We start from the raw sequence: 18,038 nt of genomic DNA, 5'->3' as shown, positions 1-18,038 counted from the left end.
TGATGCATTTTAACAACGCAGTCCTTGGTGAGCCCCATAAAATCAGTATACTAAAATCTAATCTCAAATTATTTTCACATACACTTGTACTCTATTACATTCATGAAACTTTAATAATAACTTTATAATTTCATACTGTATTTTATATTTTTTATTTGCTGACATTTTTCTTTTTTCCTACACTTTTCTTTGTAAGCTGCTTTCATGATAACCAGCTTCAACCTTGTTATATAATATTCGTTTGGCAAACTTTTTCGTCTTCATTACACAAATTAATAACAATTTAGGGTTCAATGTCTTGCTCAAGGACACTTCCAACATGTACAAGGAGCAGCTGGAAAAAGAGAAATTGAAAATTCGTGAATCTTGTAATGAAACATTTTTGTTGACAGATTGTTGATTGTTGTATCAGAGAGATATTTTTTCACCTCAGCTCCATTTTCAGGATTTCACTTCAGGTTATTTCTCTTTAATGAGTTTGGATCATTAAGGTTTACGGCGCAGAACAACGGTGAGAGAGAAGTGACTGAAATGTAGATTTTTTAATTGAACAGATCTTTGGTAACATCCTGTATGATTTGGCAGGAGGGAGACATGAGAATACATCAAATTTTATTCAATATAACTTAAACTGAAGCTTGGTGGAGTTCACTTCACTCTGCTGCAACTGAACCTATTAAACCCTGTTTCCTACAATGACATTCATATAAAACGAATGTGCACGGGCAAATATCTTTTATAGGAAGCTTGCTGCCACCTTGAACGTATCTGCTACTGTTAACTGTCTGGACAGATTAAACAAATTAGATATAATGTGTTAATTAGGAAGGTTTGAAGGTGCTGGAGGATTTTTGAAGTCTGGAGAGAGTGAGGCTAGCTGTTTCCTGCTTCCAGTCTTCATGATAAGCTAATCGCCTCTCTGCTCTAACTTCACACTTAAAGCACAGACATGAGAGTGGCATCGATCTTCTCATCTAACTCTTGGGAAGAAAGCGAATAAATGCATTTCCAAAAAATATTGAACTATTCCTTTAAGATTTTGGAAAAATTGTGGTCTTGATTAAATATTAAAAGAGTCAATTTGAAATCTTCAATCTTCAATCTTCTTCCTATTACTTCTGTGCAGCATTAGAATGTCACGCAAATGTTGCCATCAAATATAAGTAGTATATTATAAGTATTAGTATATAAATATATTTTGTAGGACACAGGGTTTCCCTCTTTAACGCTCATTAAAAAAGGATCATACTGTAAGAATACACTGGGTAAATCAAAGCCACACCTGTGTTCACTGCTCAGACTTCATGTTCAAACAGCTAGAAACAATATCCCGTTGACTCTCCTTTACCACTTACACACTCCTACTCTATAAGTTATTCCAAATGAGTGAACACTGCGCTGCCTGACACCAGTGAGGCAGTGTGACTTTGACGGATGATGGATTATGCAACATGTCTATAGGCCAGTAGTTATGATGGACCTATTTTCAACTGCAAACAACTCTGTTTTAATAGCTTGTATTGTGAAATTAAGTGGGAAGACAGAGGGAGTGAGCTGAAGGACGGGAGGATGGGAGGATGGGAGCTGAAAGAAAGAGAGGGAACAAGAGTAAAGAGTGAAGTGAGGATACATGTTGGACAAAGAAAGAAAAAAAAAAACCCAAAATTGATGATGGAGGTTCAGAGAAGACAGGGTATGATGAGTGAAATGTGAAGAGGAAATTCATGAATCGTAAAATTATAAATCAAGGAGGTGAGATTTCGAAAGTGTAGATACATACAGTGTGTGGTGAAGTTTAGTGACTAGACAGAAAAGAAGAGTGTTGATAGCTGATCAGCATACACCTGCATGAATGTATAAGACAGTTTGCTGCACTCTTGCATATTATATTACAGGCTGGAATACAACTTTAAATCATAGAGTCCTCCTGCCACCAAATTAATGATATTAAATTAATATTTGGGATCCCTCCGAATATATACTAGAATTTTTTTTTTTTTTAAAGTTCCTAGTTAATTTCTATACATTACATATTTGGAGGTCTTCTCCAACTCTACAATCTGTTTTATTCCTAGTTTATTTTTTATCTTTTATTTTAATATGTCATTTAAAATCCTATTTATATATAATTTTATATTGTATTTGTATTTGTATTTCTTCTGTATCTTATCTTAATGCCCTTTTCTTACTGAATGTATGGCACTTTGAATTGACCTTGTTGATAAAAGGTGACATACAAATAAATTTGTCTCACCTACAGTATCTAACAGACATGTTCATGGACTTGAATTGAAAGGAAGAAACCCATCCGGAGTCAGAACGCATCTCCATTTACTAGATAAAGAAGTGATCAACATCAAAGAGAAAGCTAGGTAAAAATAGGTCAAAATAACACAAGAAAGGCGGCGTGGTGAGAGGAAACACAAGCATAAAAAAGACTATGAATTTAAAAACTATGAATTTAACTACAAATGTAACTATCACTAAAAATTAAATGTAATAAGTAATAAATAATAAATAGTAAAATAAAAATGGTCAAATGCTTAGAAAGCAAAACTGAAATTAACTGACACCAAAATGCATTTTGAAATAGTGATGTCAAGTTTAACTAACTTGAAAAAATGGAGTACAATTATATATTATATGAGGGGTGGAGAGAATAAGTTACAGAAAAGCAGAAGGATGCAGTCGAGACAGTGTCAAGATAGAGAATTCAACGTGATGAGGAGGGAATTGGAGAGGAGGAGGATGTAAATCTCCCTGGGGCAGAATTATGCCCAGGCATGGGTTTTTGTTTACCCATGGCTGGTGTAGACATCTGTTCGCACAGCACCCGCCTCTCATGCAGGCCAATGTCAACCAGCCAACAGTACAAAACGCCCCCGCTGAATTACTAAACAATATTGAGCACGCTACTGCAGGTGACTAGAGATGTCTGGGAAAAGGAAAGAACTGCAAAAATTAGGGATTTACATGAATTGTCAACTGCTTAGATAATCAATGAATTGTTTCAATCATTTTTAAGCAAAAATGTCAAAAAAATCTCTGGTTTCAGCTTCTCAAATTTAAGGATTTGACACTTTTCTTTGTGATATTTGAAAGCATTTTGATGGTTGGATAGAACAAGCAATTTAAATACATCACCTCATAGTTTTAAAGGGCATTTTTCACCATAAATCAAGAAAATAATCAGAAGATTAATGATTAATGAACGAAAATGAAAAGTTAGTTAGTTAGTTGCAACTCTACGGTTCAAATTCAGAGCAGCTTTTGCAACATTAAAAATGGGCTTTGCTAATCATCACAGAACATTTCAGTTAGATGAAACTATTGATCAATAATACCCTGAATTCCTGTTCTACACAGTATTTCCCGTTTCTTATATCCATATCATCTCTGCCCTGTAAAAGTGTCCAGTAAGTCTCGTCTAATTTTCTAATTCACTCTTTTTTTCTACTGCACTTCTTCATTCATCCCTCCATCTCCATCTCTTCACCAACAACCCCTTCCTTTCCCTCCCATCCCAACCCATTAACGTGATTACGTGACTCAGAGGGTGGGAAAAGGAAGGTGGAGGACGAAGATGATGGGAGGAGGGTGGGTGAACAAGTAAAGCCACATTTTATCGTGCGCTACCTGAAGGTGACTCCTTTCCTGCTCAAAAGCGTTTACACAGCTCTTTCGGCACACGCCAAGGGAGTACATTAGGAAAGGAGCATCTGATTGGGGAGATGGACTCCATCCCTTAACTGAAATAATCAGAGCCATCGAGTCGCCAGGAGCCAGCTGGCTGGCCTGGAGCACTGCAATTCCCCAGAGGACAAACAAACTCTGGACTGGGTTTTAAAGAAAAGCTGATACAGCTTATGTTCACATTAAAGATGTTTGAACCAGTTTATTCCAGCTCTTTCTTATTTACTTCTTCATTGTTGGATTTGTTTAAGAAAACTTTGCATGAACCTTTTATTCAGTTCATTCAGTTCATTCATAAGCAACTACGGGGAAAAAGTCCTGAGAGGCACAGTTTTGTGGATTTTATGGGTATCATGGGAATAAAAAGCAACTACTAATGCCTGGAAAGACATGAAATAAAGGGCGAACTGCTATGTTTACTGATGCTCCTATTCAGATGTTTCTTCAGCTGTAACCAAACAACGGACAAGATCAGTGATGACAAAATGAGCAGATCTTTCATGCTAAGCTAAATGCACAGGTAGAGAATTGAATTTACGATGACCCCTTAACAAAGCCTTTAAACTAACAAGATGAGAGGTTATTTGGTCTATTCAAATAAGTTACATACAGCATGTGTCCAAATGCCAGATGTTTAATTGTTCTGCATCACTTGTGCTGTGCAAAATGTCTGGAACAAACAAAAGAGAGTATTGTTGTGTGCAAAAATGCAACAAGTAAACATCTCCACATATGCTTCAGACAAGAAAAAGAAAAAACACATGACCTGAGAACCTGTAGCCTGTATGTTCAAATGTTTTTGGAGTCCTTCATGTAAAACACTTGAGGCACCTTCATGTTACACAGACACTTCTTTAACGTTCATTCAATTCAGTTTATTAGATGTTTCGAACTGTTTTATCCACTGTATGAAAGACAGTCCTGAATGCTTTGAAAGCTTAGGGAAGTGGCTGTGCGGTGCTCTTTAGTGGTGGGGAAGTCAATCCAATGTATATTTGCCAAACCAACCTGTTAGTCATCATGCTTTTCTCTTGTAAAACCACAACATACTGTTTGTAAGTAAAGCATAAGTCTCACCTTTGTATGGCTTGTCTAAGTTAGGTTTTGAGTACTGCCAGAATAGTCTTATTACTGTTTTTTTCAAACATTGAGGAAAAAACACCCATTACAACTGGATTCCCCCCATCTGCCTCAGGGGGCAGTGATGAGCACTGAGCACCAGAGTGATAACGCTCTTGAGAGCATACTGTTGGCCTATGCGGACAAGCCCAATAATAGAAAGTGTCTTCAAGTATTTTGTTTCAAGGCCTAAAGGATGAGGATAGAGTGGTTGGTTTGGCAAAGGTGGGTCTGGTTTCAATTAGGAGCTTCCAAACGAGGCTTAGTTAGACTCTGATAGCAAGCAACACAAGTTTTAAGAGAGTCAGACAGAAAGAAGGAAAGCACTTTTTTTTTTATCAAAACCAAGTTCAGTTAACGAAAATGAAAGAAAATGCACTTTAAATGTCTACTTGCTGCAAGTTTAACATTAAAACACATTCTCAACATTGTCTTGACAAGAAAGTTGTTCAACTAAAAAGGGCAAACTGAACATCTGTAAGACTGGACTGTATGCCTCAATGGCTACAACCACAAACATAAGACCCATGTTGAAGCACAATTCCAAAAACATTTAATATGGCACTTTTATGGAATTATTTGGAGCTTTAAAGGAAATGTAGTAGACACTGGAAAGCTGTCAAAGTGGTGAAAAAGAAAATATGTGATGGAATCTCAAACAAAAATCAGCCATCTCTCCATCCAACCAACGGGCAAGACACTTTGATTCAGCTGTACGCCCGGCTTGTTTTTCTGTTTTCCTAATTCAAGACCTCATCCATCTTCCATCTCCTCCAGCTGGCAAGCTTAAGCACGAGTAGCAATTATCCATTGCACCAGATAGTATACATTTGTATCCCTAAAGATACCATTCCAACTGCACACTCCCTCAAAAAAATGGGCAGATCCATGGCAGTTTCCATGGCAACCATTGAAAGAAATATGCCACCAAAGCATAAATGACTCCCACTAATGAAATTCTTCTCCCATTGTCACTTGTATGCTGTGATCCTCAGAGAAATACACACAAGGATACACAAAAGGAAAAAAAAAAAAAATCCTCCACACCTCCAACTCTTACGTCCTCAACTCTAGGTTAATAAATAGTGCTCCACGTTGTTTAGCAAAATCCACTATATCCTTATAGACTAATTAAAGATGCTAGCAGTAATTGAGTAGTACATATAAATCAATGAAGGAGCCATTGAGGAGATATGGAATTGACAGTTAGATCTCCAAAGAGAATGTCAGTATAATTAGGTCAGCTTGAGAAGTGTTCGCCATCACTGCTGCTGTACCTTTTTCAAAGCCAAAAGAAGTCAAACATCTAAACTGTCATTCAAGCCAGTTGACACACTTACATGTCATTCACATGAATAAATAAAGTGTTTACACATTTCAAATTGACACAAAGCATGCACATTCATAAATGGCATAAATAAATGTTTTAAATAAACAGAGAGGAACAGATGATCCAATGTTCCTGCTTACCCTGCATGGTATGTACATGCTTCTCACACAGCTCAGACTCTGATTCAGCATCAGCATGAAATTTAAAGTCCCCTTCCACTCAAAAATATGTTTTATTTTTTTGTTACTTCAGCTGGATGTTTGATCTTCACTGTGCAGAATGATTTATGTGCAGGGTTTGACACTAGAAGGTTGTTTTCACATATATCTGATGAATGGGGAAAGTCTATCTCTGCTCATCAAAAATCTGAGTTTAAGATTGTATTTACAGGCAGGATTTGTGACATCACAACTAGTTTGCAGCCAATCATGGTCCAGTGTGCAGTTTACACAAGCCTCCAGTGCATATACATCAAGAATGGAGTTCAGTGAAGTAGGAGACATCTAGTGTCCAGCAGTTAAACTTTTGAAATGAAAAATATTTGCATATTCATGGCTTATGGATTTTTCAATGAGGGAAAAGGAAGAGATGTCATTTTAAGGATTTAAATTAGGTAATTGGACTTTTATTGTGGAAAAATCATATCAGACCCATATTATCATTTCAAGCAGACTATTTTTATATATCTTACAACGTGTCTGGAGGGGATCTTTAAGTATCAAAGAGTTCACATGGAAGTAGCAGTGTATGTGAAAATGTCCACAGAGACAGAGAGAGCAGAGTTCAGCACCTTCTTATCTAGATGAAAGGTGGGTGGCAGACTAAAGAGGGTGGAGGTGTGTGTGTGACTCTGTGTGTCTGCTTACTTGGGTGGGCAGTGTTCTGATTGTTTGCACTTGGAGATGCAGTGTTTGTGTGTGTATGTACTATTGCTACTCACTCTGCCACATCCCTGCAGCCTCCTGCACCTTGCAGGCTGCCCCCCCAGGTGCTGCTGTTATCTATATCTCATTTGTAGCTACGAAAAAGCCAACTAGGGGTCAAGAGTTTCCACACCATTACATCTACTACAGGCCTTCAGCCCCATGACAGTGTAGTATCTTGTAAGCTGAGGCAAACTGACAACCATACGAATAACACTGAACTCCGGAGCTTGGCTTTTGATCTGCAGCATTGTTTGGAAACAGCTTGACACTTTTACTTTCACTGCCAAATGAGTTCATCATCATGCAGGATTTTATCATTTACTTTGGTGAATCTCAACTGGAAAAGGCTCCAAGTAACTATGATTTATCATATCCAAGCTGACCCTTTTATCCAGAGCTTTCGACTGTATCATGCAGTCTTCATCAGCTGATGGAATACGCTCAGTTGTCATGGTGATAGTACATTAGAGTAATATCTATGGCAATCGAGCAAACTGATGATGTTGCTGATAAAGACCATGTGATACAGTTGAAAGAGGAAAGAGATAGTAATTGGACCTTGAGTTGGGATTGTTTCCAAGCTCAAGAATAAACTTCACTGCTTAATGCTTAATTTTAAACTCAATCAGCTCAAACTGTGACTAATGACTGAACATTAAGTCTCAATAGACTTGTGAAGAACAGCTTAAGAGGAACAGCTGGCTATGGGAGTATTTTTCTGAACTGTAAACTCCAATTTCAAACTTGTCTTTTAGTGATGTCCTCAATGTTCCTGAACATAGAAAGATGGGAGTCTCTTGTATAGTTTTGTGTCAGTATAGGTTTCTCCTATCGCCATTGAGAAATTGTTTTTTTCATCAGTTTGTGTGGCTCTAAACACTGTGATACCCGTGAGTCTTAACTGCTATTCACAGAACTCTTCATTGCATTTGGTACAAAGCTCTGCACCATAGTTGCCAAATTCATCCAAAATCCAAAAGAGAACTGATCTGAACTTCGTAATGGTTAAACAAAGTGGAATTGGTGCTTGGTGTTAAACTTGGTGACTTGATATTTCCTACCAAAATGCTCTTTAGAAGTTGTAGTTGACTTCTCTCTGTACATTTTTTATACACACTTCTACACTTTGACTTTTTATCATGAAAGAACCAGATAATTTCATACTCAGTTGCTCATTTTTTTGTATTGATGATCCAATCAGGAGAATTTCATGCCTGTCAAATCCCTGGAGCTGCTCCAACTGTCAGTCACCTGAATGATCTATGCAGCAAATTAACAGGACTTTTATCTCCGCAACACCAAGATCATTCTTTCCACTTCCCAACTCCAGCGGCTTGTCCATGCCACTCTTCTCTGAAATTTGAAAAAACAAATAAGATGAAAGTGTATTTGAAACATGTTACCTTGACTTACTCTCTTAACCCTTAACTGTATATGCTTTTATCTTCAATAGCAGGCACAGATGTAATTGATATTGAAATCCTTCCATATCCAGAATATACACAGATATCTGCAACCAAAGTCTGTACACTCAAAGCATCTCTATCTGTCAGGTGTTTCTATTGTGATGTTGTCTATTGCCATACAGAGGATGAAATGTGTTGCTACTTTGTGATATTTTGGATGTGACACTTGTTTAGTTACTGTGGTGTGTTCATGTGAAGTGGTAATCTTCAACTTCTAAAACTACAGAGCTGGTTGTTCAACAGTCGGCTCTCTGATTGAGAAAAGCTGCCACATTCACATGATCCTTTTGACCGTATCCATGTTTGCTTGTTGTTTGTTTTTTTCAGCTTGTGAATAGGATGCTGGTTTGGAGGTCGACACTTAACGTTTCAGATTTCCAGAGCTTCACATTGGCAGATGAGATACCGACATGCACTCGTCGAGCTCTTCAAAATAGATCTATAATCAACAAAATAGAGTATAATAACAGACCCCGTTGGTGAGTGTATCCTTTTCAATGGATGTGCTCATTTGTATTTTCTGTGACCAAGTAACAGATTTTTCATGATAAAATATTAAAACTGTAAAATGTTGACATGTATCTCCAGATATATTAGGTGACCTGCAGCTACATCTGTAAGTAGAAGACTAATAAGCTTCATTAAAACTTTGTTGGTAAGCTTTAGTGGATAGAGTCGTGCATCAAAAAAGGACAAAAACGCAGCCTGTTTCCCAAACACCCTACTACAGTTCATTGTTGTCTATGGAGCAGGTCACTAATATAATTGTGACTAATTTCTTGTCGGCCCTCCATTGAGCAGCTGGCACTGAGCCCGGGTGTTTGCAAATTCTCAATTTTCGCCCATAAATATTTTCTGCAGCTAAGGAATAGTGGAATTTTATCTTTATAACTGCAGTCCTCTTTCATTTAACTGTTGCTCATTTACTTTGATGTGTTATTCTGTATACTGTGATGATTTCTTTGCTGCTTTATCTCTTGGTCATCATCAGCCTGTCCATTTGCATGCAGTATGTGTTCCAATCCAGTTTTCTCCAAGCTCTGTCTAATCAGCTGCTTTGCATCATCTGTCTGAAGGAGACTGGCTCTATGCCCTCTGCCTGATGCTACCATAGAGCAGATATGGCCCGGCTGGCACCGCCACCTTTACTTTGGCATGAGCCACCATCTGTGGAGTTAAAGGCTGCATCACAACCCTTTAGATCCCTAATTATAGATCAAAAGTGGCAGCGAATCTGTACTGCACTAAATTTAATTTATGTCTATACAGTATGTTAATATGAGTTTGATCATTATTACTCATGTTGCCAGTTTGTGGCAACAAAGTAAAGAAAGACTTCAAAAGTGGAAACTACTTGATCTAATTAATTTTTTATGCATTGGGATCACGTCTAACCCTGAATGTAAAAGACAAGCGCAACATCCATTTTTTAACATGATATTACCATTTCCATATCATTTTGCAGTTAATGACAACTTATTCACAGCGTTTAGCTACTACTATAGAGAGAGTCTGCACATTTAAAGGGACATCAAAAGGAAAAAAAAATGATGTGCTTCAAAGAAAATCATAGTACCAAAGAGTAAATTGGAAAAAATCATTACAGGGGAAAAACCAATGTGTATTTGGGCCCTTCTCTCTCTCTCTGGGTCATGATTGTCTCTGAGTAAGGAGATTAAGATAGCATGCGTCAATCCAGGATTTAGAGAGAGAGAGACAAATGCAAACTCCTCACAGACAGCGAACGCTGCTGCTTGGACTGCATGTGCTAAAGCTGCCTGTCATCGATAGAGATACAATAACTGCATTAACATTATCTATAATACTTAATGCCTGTCTTGCCCGGCACCTGTAATAGATACATTTTATCTATAGTTCATAGATGGCGAGTCTCTGTGCCCTTCTGCACTGCACAGAGTTATGATGCAACATATACAGGAGGAGTGCGTGCGCATGTGTGTGTAAAGGGGGATTATAAAAAAAGCATTTTGCCAACCATTCCTGTTATGATCATTTCTCATTTATTGCACTGAGACAATTATTGAGCCACTAATATCACCACCATTGCTGTCACTCTTCTGCAGTACGAGCACATAAAAAAACTGTCAAGTTAAACACTAAAAGGTAGACAAACAAGATAGATAGACACACAAGAAAACAATCCAATCATACACTTGGAAACCGTCCTAATCCCAAAGGAGCCCACATATTCTTCTGGAACTTTCCAGACAGCTCTGATGCCTTATTGCTCCACTTCCTGCCTGGAAGGAGAGCAGGTATCTGGATGTAATGCCCCAGTAACAGCTACTAAGAGGCTTTTCCTATTCTAGGTAACAAACAGTGGGTCGGCACTAACTAACACACTGCAACGCAAGACAGTAGGCCGTCCAGAGACTGCAAGACTTCCTCTAGCTTCAGTTTGTGCCTCTCATATATTACATTCAATTCATTTATACGTTTGTTTGAAAAATACCTGCTGGTCTTCAAAAGAGTCAGAGAGTTGTTTTATAACACTGTTCTGAAGGTATTTCTAGAATCATTAAAACTGCATTAAACGGTTTTTGGCCACTTGAGTGCAGTGTAAACAAGCTGTAAACACAACACTTACATATTATCACCTTTTAAGGTCATATGGAGAGTGTGTTGGCAAACTGATAGAGAGAATTATTAGTATTCATTTTGAGTCATGTTTATGGCCACCTGGTGAATGTAAGTCTAATATTCACTGTCCTTTTAGCTCAATTTTGTTCTCCACCAACTCCTGAGAAAAGTATCTGGCTCTTTAGCTGTTAAATGCTCCACTATGTTCACCAGCTGGTTGCTACCTTTGTCTGTCCACTGTTTGGTGCTGGACATAGTGTACCATGGGTTTTTAGAGCCTCATTAAAAACAGCTGCTTGCTGTAGCCAAAAATGATGCTGATGAGAGCGGCGAGTCTGTACTGTGTACACAATAAAACTCAGAGAGGAACTGCAGAGTCAAGTGATAATTCTCTGTGGGTTTGTTACTGTAGATGATACCTTTCACATGCAAGTAGTAATGTGATCCATTGCAATATAAAATATTTATTATAGCTACTTTAAAGAAAATGTTCCATCCGCTGCACAATAAAAAGATTTCACACATTTGCCAAGTTGAGACTCTATTTTCTAAACAGGTAATTGGAAATGTCAGAAGTCGTTGCTTGTTTTGTACAACACAAGAAAATTGAAAATTGTCACAACTTGGAAACAAATGTTACTAAACCACTAAAATAAAGTCATAACTGAAATGTTCTACTCAGGTGACAAAGGTGTATTTCAGGAAATAATACAGTATGCATTTGAATGGCTTGCGTAGTACATGTGCAAAGAGAACTTGACTATATCTGCTGCTGTTGTACAATGTAAAACTATTATAAGCAAAGCAAAAAATAGAGCCACATATGTTCAATTTCTGTCCCTGTAGCCTTGATAAAATATCAAACTGAGTTCACAGCAAATCTCAATAATTAAGTGAACGGAAATCTTAGGAAAAGAGCTTTCCTTCATCTGATCTTTACAGGCTATAGGTTATATAACTCTGTGCCAGTGATAGGCCTGTAAGGCCTGTGGAGCCTGTGGTTTTCAGCTGGACACATGACAAGATACATATATGTGGATATGCATCTCTATCAGCCCTGCGCATTGTGACTGCTTTATTGAGTGCAATGATGTGGAAAGGCCTCACACAAGGATTAACGCCCAGTGCAACAGATGGTGCATTCTCCTACCCTTCCTGTTCAGCACGCGCGCACACACACATACACAGACACACACAGACACACACACACACACACACACGCACGCACGCACACACGCACACACCACACACACTACATAAATACAACGCAAGAATATTATATATTTTACCTTTTTCTTGGGCGGCATGGTGGTTACAGCAGTCCTCTACTATTATTCCACGGTTGTAAAGACAGTTCAAATTATCGTTCACCTGGCTCCAGTAACTGAGACATGGACAACCATGCCATGAGACCGGGTTCACCTCTATAACACTCAGGTGGATATATCCGAGGATGCTGTGAAATGCACCAAAAACGCAGTTCTTGAAGCGCCGCTTCGTGCGTAAAGGTGAGATATTTCCAAGGAACGGTGCCGCCGAGACAAGGATGAGTTGCGTGAGGGGTTTCACTTAAGTCTGTGTTATGAGTTAGAGTGTAGTTACCCTCTCCCGAGTCCTAGGGGTATTAAAGGCTTATTTCTCGGTGCGGCATCTGTTGCGCCGCACACCGCTCCCTCTGACCTCAAACACCGAACAAACCAAGAAGGTGTCCGAACCGTCCGCCCTGTCCATGTCTGTTATATAACACTGTGAGTGCGCAAAGTGAGGAATGTCTCATTTATGTTGTTCACCAGAGTTGGCTCTGTCCGCTGCGCGTGACGCCTGATTAGTGCGCGTGTGTGCTTGCATCCAACAACTGGGGTTTGGCTGCTCAAATGGGAGTATTATAATGGCCTGGCTCCAAAGTAGAAAGATGAAATTAAAAAGCAAGCCGTACATAATTCCTTTGTGTACCCGATTTACATCACAGAACTGCAAAAATACCAAGTATTCATCATCCCGGGAGCGCAATCAAGATATTCTCTCACCACATTAGCTCAGTGTCATTATGTCACTACTTAAAACTCTGTACTTGCCAAGTATCAGCACAGACAGAGGCTGCCCTCCTCACATCACTGATTTTCTACTTCTATCCTCAAGTTATCCTCTGCTTATAGTGTGTCCGTGCAGTTGATTCATGTATCCACGCAATATGTTATAAATAACGCAAAGCATCATGTAAATCATGCTTCCTAACATTAAAAAAATAGAGTACTGAATTCTTTCTCCTCTTCGGGCCTTAGAATGAAACAATTACTCTTAAACTGCTCACAGCTCATGAACATATAAGGTCATAATCTGTAATAGGGGTCATAAACCTGGGCAGTTCTGAAATGTAAGTAAGTACAGTATATTTACTCAAGAACTGTAGTTCAATTTTGAGGTACTTGTAGTCTACTGGAGTAATTTAATTTTGAGGGCTCTCTATGTATTTTAGAATGAAATATTGTACTTTTTACTCATCTTAGTGTATTCATAGTCTCTCTACTTGTTGCTTTGAAGATTTGACATGCTAAACCTGTGATAATCTCGAACCTTTTTTGTGTATTTCTATACATCTATTACCTAAAAGTATGCAGGGTTAGTAGAGGGCTGTTTGACTTAGAGCAACTTGCACCAGACACAAAAATAAAGGGTTGGTTCATCCAAACTATAAAAAGACAAACAAACATATTTCCTCTCTTAGAGCTATGCAGACAGATTTCAGGGCGGTTCAGCTGCAACTGCCATTTCAGAGAGAGGATTAGTCAGCATACACACATATTACACATGTTGGGATTTTTAAGGCTGATTCTGATATTTTTCTTGACAAATTATCTCAGGATTTGGTTGGGAAATTTGACCTGGATTTAATAGTTTCTACCAGATTTATCTAGGCAGGGGAGAGAGACAACATTTTGACCATAATTTAGAAGAGATTACATCTATAGAAAATATAGTTGAACAGTTAAAAAACGTGATTGTATTCATTATTTTATTTTAATTCTCAGAAAATGTAAGTTTGGTTGGTGGCTAGACAAACATTCTTAAGTGGATGGGGTTCTGCTGGGGGAATTTGGACTCATGACCTCAGTATTTCTAAAATCTTGGTTACATTTGCCCAGGTTTATTAGACATTACATCTCTACATTGTGGTTTTCCTAAATCTAAAAGATCTGAATCACGTCCTCCACCACTTTTTTGAAGGTAAGTAAAGTTGTATGGTCCATTTGTCACTGTGGCCTGTAACTCAGACAGCCAGGCAGGGGGAAATCAGCAGATGGGCATTCAGTGAGGTACCAAAATCTCTGGGGAGAGCTTTTGGAGCTGAGGGACACAGATCAGTGTGTTATATAACTGAGAATGGAAAAGAAAATGCAGTGCTGGATTTAGCCGGGCCAGGGTGTGACAGCGTGGAGCAAGGATCTGTGACACTGATCTCTGGGTCACAAACACATCTGGACCTAAAACACACACAGCTGCACACACACACATACAGGCCCCACACGTTCATGTCCTTATGAATATGTATGCTGCTAGAGTGACAATCATTATCAGGGGTCAAACAAAAAGAAAGAAAGTAAGAAAGCACTGTTCTTAGGCCCCAACATTTAGCCCATGACCTGGGATTGAACCAGACTTGGGGCTTTACTAAATCTTCTCCATGACACCACAAATCTCCTCCAGCTCTGAGACCTCGACTGCCAAAGAAAAAACCCGCGTAGAGTCTCTGCTTCCTTTGACTCCCTCTAAGCACAAATGTGAAGTTGTTACATAAGGCCGTCTGATCACTACTGCGCTGCCCCTTAAGGAGACACTCCCTCATGAAGGAGCTAAAATATTCTAAAAAAAACATTTAACCATTTCTGTATTTTAGCTTGTTTTCATTCAATTGTCATGCTGCCTAGGTAAAATATGTGAGCACTGTATTTACTAACCTACAACAAGTGTATAATGGAGTCTCTTTTTTGCTTTCAATGAGAGTTTTAAACAAATATTGCCTGAATTGAAGCTGCCACCTTGTTCATTATATATATATATATATATATATATATAACTACTGACTCCTAAATCTTAAACACTTCATGTGCTGAAGAGGTATTCTTAATTTTGTTTTTGTGCTTCAAACACACATATTTATAATTATATAAAATATGGTTAGAATACGTGAAGATATAGCAAAAAGTATCAATCATCAGTGAATGCTGTATACACATCACTGCCAAAAACAGATGATGCTTGTGCTGCAGTTAAAGATGCAGGACAATTAAATTAAGAGTTTTTAAAAATATATGTATATAACTTGGCAATAGCAATTTATGATCATATTAAGACCAAACTGAAAATGTTTGCTGGGTAAAATATCAGCCGTCAGATTCAACCAACAGGTTTGTCACAAAACTGATGTTAACAATGTTTATATTGTCTTTGCAAAAGTCATTTCATCTGGTAATCAGGTGACAGCTCATAAGATATTAGAAAACTTGCAAATGGTAGAATATATCCTGACAATGAACAAAGCTCAGCTCAAGTATCTTGTTTTTCCACCATACTATGAATATGGCCTCTGATATTATACACTTTGTTCATAAAGGATGATTGCTTGCTTGTTTTTGAATACAAATAAAGCAAAAAATACACTTTAAATCACAGATTAAAAAAATAGGTGATGCCATTTGTATAGCTTTCATTGCTTGTAAAACACTTGCACAGCTGTAAATGTTGACACACACAGTGAGTCATCACAGGTTTTGGTAAATAATTATATTTTTTTCATTATTGTGTCAGCGGCTGCCATATTTCTGGTAGCAAAGACATGAAGAAAGATCTTATTCCTCTGATACAGAAACAATCAGTTGCATTACTCCTGGATCGCTCACAGAGTTGCTACTATAGGCTGTAACCTCATAAAGCACACTCATCTCACTCCTCACCCACTCCACTCTTCGCATACGCACCACACGTGTTCATGCACACATGTGCTCTCACACATACATACGTAAACAAACATCTGTCCCTAAGCCTCTTACAACCAGAATGTGTGTGTGTGTGTGTGTGTCTGCTGTCAAGCTTGAGCCAGTAGTGCAGGGCAGGACTGCCGGGGCAGAGATGGATGGCACGCACAACTTCAGGCAAAGCTCCAGACCTCGGCCGCCCACTCTGCCCTCCACTGTGTCCACACATCTGCCCCGACCTATAAAAAGACTCTGTTATTAATTATCAAGTGGACAGAACCAAACTGTTCAGTTATTTTCATTCAACTGTAAACTTTGGTCATGTGCACGTCAGATCCTCATTTGAGCCTCACCTCTCGGTCTGAGTCTTTTTTTTATTAATGCTCTTTTATTTATCAACTGGCTGGGCAAGAGTGTTGTAATGCAAGCTGAAGAAGAGCACAGTGGGCTTTATGACAGCTGTTGGATACTTAAAGACATACATGCAAAAGAGCCATCACAGACAATGACCTGTTATCAGTTTTCTATCTGGAGACCTGAATTAAGCCTGTAAAACATGCTCCTTCTCTGTACAAAACAGACCAACTGTGTTTTTAATAAGCACGATGCCAAACCAATGTACAGTATGTTGAAAATATCGCATTCATTTTAAGGAATTACAGCCAAAAATAACATATTCCAAAGCAGATAAGGCTGACAGAAATGAAAAAAAGCACTCAAACTGAACTCTTATAATCCACCAAAAGCCCTCCCCTTCTTTTGACAGCCCTCTCCCCCCCACCAACCCGCCAGAGAGGCAATACTCACCCAGGAGACATTTTTGTTCTTGGGTACTTTTGACATGGCTTGCAGGCCCGACTCCCGATACACTCCTCACACACACACAGAGCCCAGTCCACCTTTAGCAGCAGCCCGCTCGGAGACAGAGATGGGCTTTTCATTTGACGTCCTCTACTGTTTCCCCTGTGCCAGCAACCCTTACCAGATTTATTGTACATCTGCCTGGAGCATCGCCCTCCAATCACACCCGACTACAACATGCTCCAAAACTGACTCAAGAAGGAGGAGGAGGAGGAGGAGGAGGAGGAGGAGTGGGAGTGAGAAACAGACAAAGAAAAGATAACTCCAAAAGTGCCTGTCAGAGGCAGAAATAGAACATGCAGAAAAGTTCCTTCAGTCGTCCACCTGAATCTTTCTCTTACTTCTTCCTTGTCAGTGGCTGCCTGCTTGATTCAGATTCATAAAGCCTGTATGAATATGAATATGAAACCAAACATCTGGCTGATGCCCCTCCTCCGTGATGCCGGAGGCTGGGACCAGCAAACGGCCAATCCTGCCCTCCTAACATCTGAGAGAGGAGAGAATGAGAAGAAGAGGATGGAGGAAGAGGTGGAAATGAAGGAAGGAAGGAAGGAATATCAATGTCAAAGGGATAGCAGAGAGAGATGGAGAGATTGTGAGTGTATCAGGTTAGAGAGAGAGAGAGAGAGTGAGGAAGGAAGGGGTGATGGAGGAGAGGAGGGAGGACAGATGACTGGAGAGGGCCAGTCAGCAGAGGGCACAGACTGGAGGGCAGGTTACTGATCCCTAACATGAGATTAAATAAAAAAAAACATGCAACATTGAATTTGTTGTTGTCACATATTCCATAATTTCTAAGAGAAACAGAAAAATGACAAAATAAAAAGACGACAGAGTGAGTACACGTCTGTAAATTTTCTGCATGAATAGGTTTCTGTTCATGTCATCCTGCAATTTTGATTGTAATCATGTTGCTGTTGACAATGATTGGTCAGAGGGAGAGAAGGATTGACAGAATAAGAGACTGATGGTATTATAGATGAATGTCTCTCTCTCTGTCTCAGTTTTACCCTTCTAGAGTCACATTGTCATAAATCTATTGCTCTTTTAGTGTTGCTTTTAAAATGTA

At 38.9% G+C, this 18,038-nt stretch overlaps 1 protein-coding gene across 1 annotated transcript in view; it reads right to left on the bottom strand.

The window, feature by feature from the left end:
- cacnb2b (calcium channel, voltage-dependent, beta 2b) overlaps nt 1-12,886 on the bottom strand; it is a 30,192-nt gene extending 17,306 nt beyond the window's left edge. Inside the window, exon 1 of the mRNA XM_042428174.1 lies at nt 12,425-12,886. Coding sequence (XP_042284108.1) covers nt 12,425-12,442 — 18 coding nt within the window. The 5' untranslated portion in view covers nt 12,443-12,886. The remainder of the gene's footprint in view (nt 1-12,424) is intronic.
- Between the last annotated feature and the right edge of the window lie 5,152 nt (nt 12,887-18,038).

Source organism: Thunnus maccoyii, chromosome 12 (genome assembly GCF_910596095.1).
Source record: "Thunnus maccoyii chromosome 12, fThuMac1.1, whole genome shotgun sequence".
NCBI lineage: Eukaryota > Metazoa > Chordata > Actinopteri > Scombriformes > Scombridae > Thunnus > Thunnus maccoyii.
This window is presented reverse-complemented; position numbering and strand designations above follow the sequence as displayed.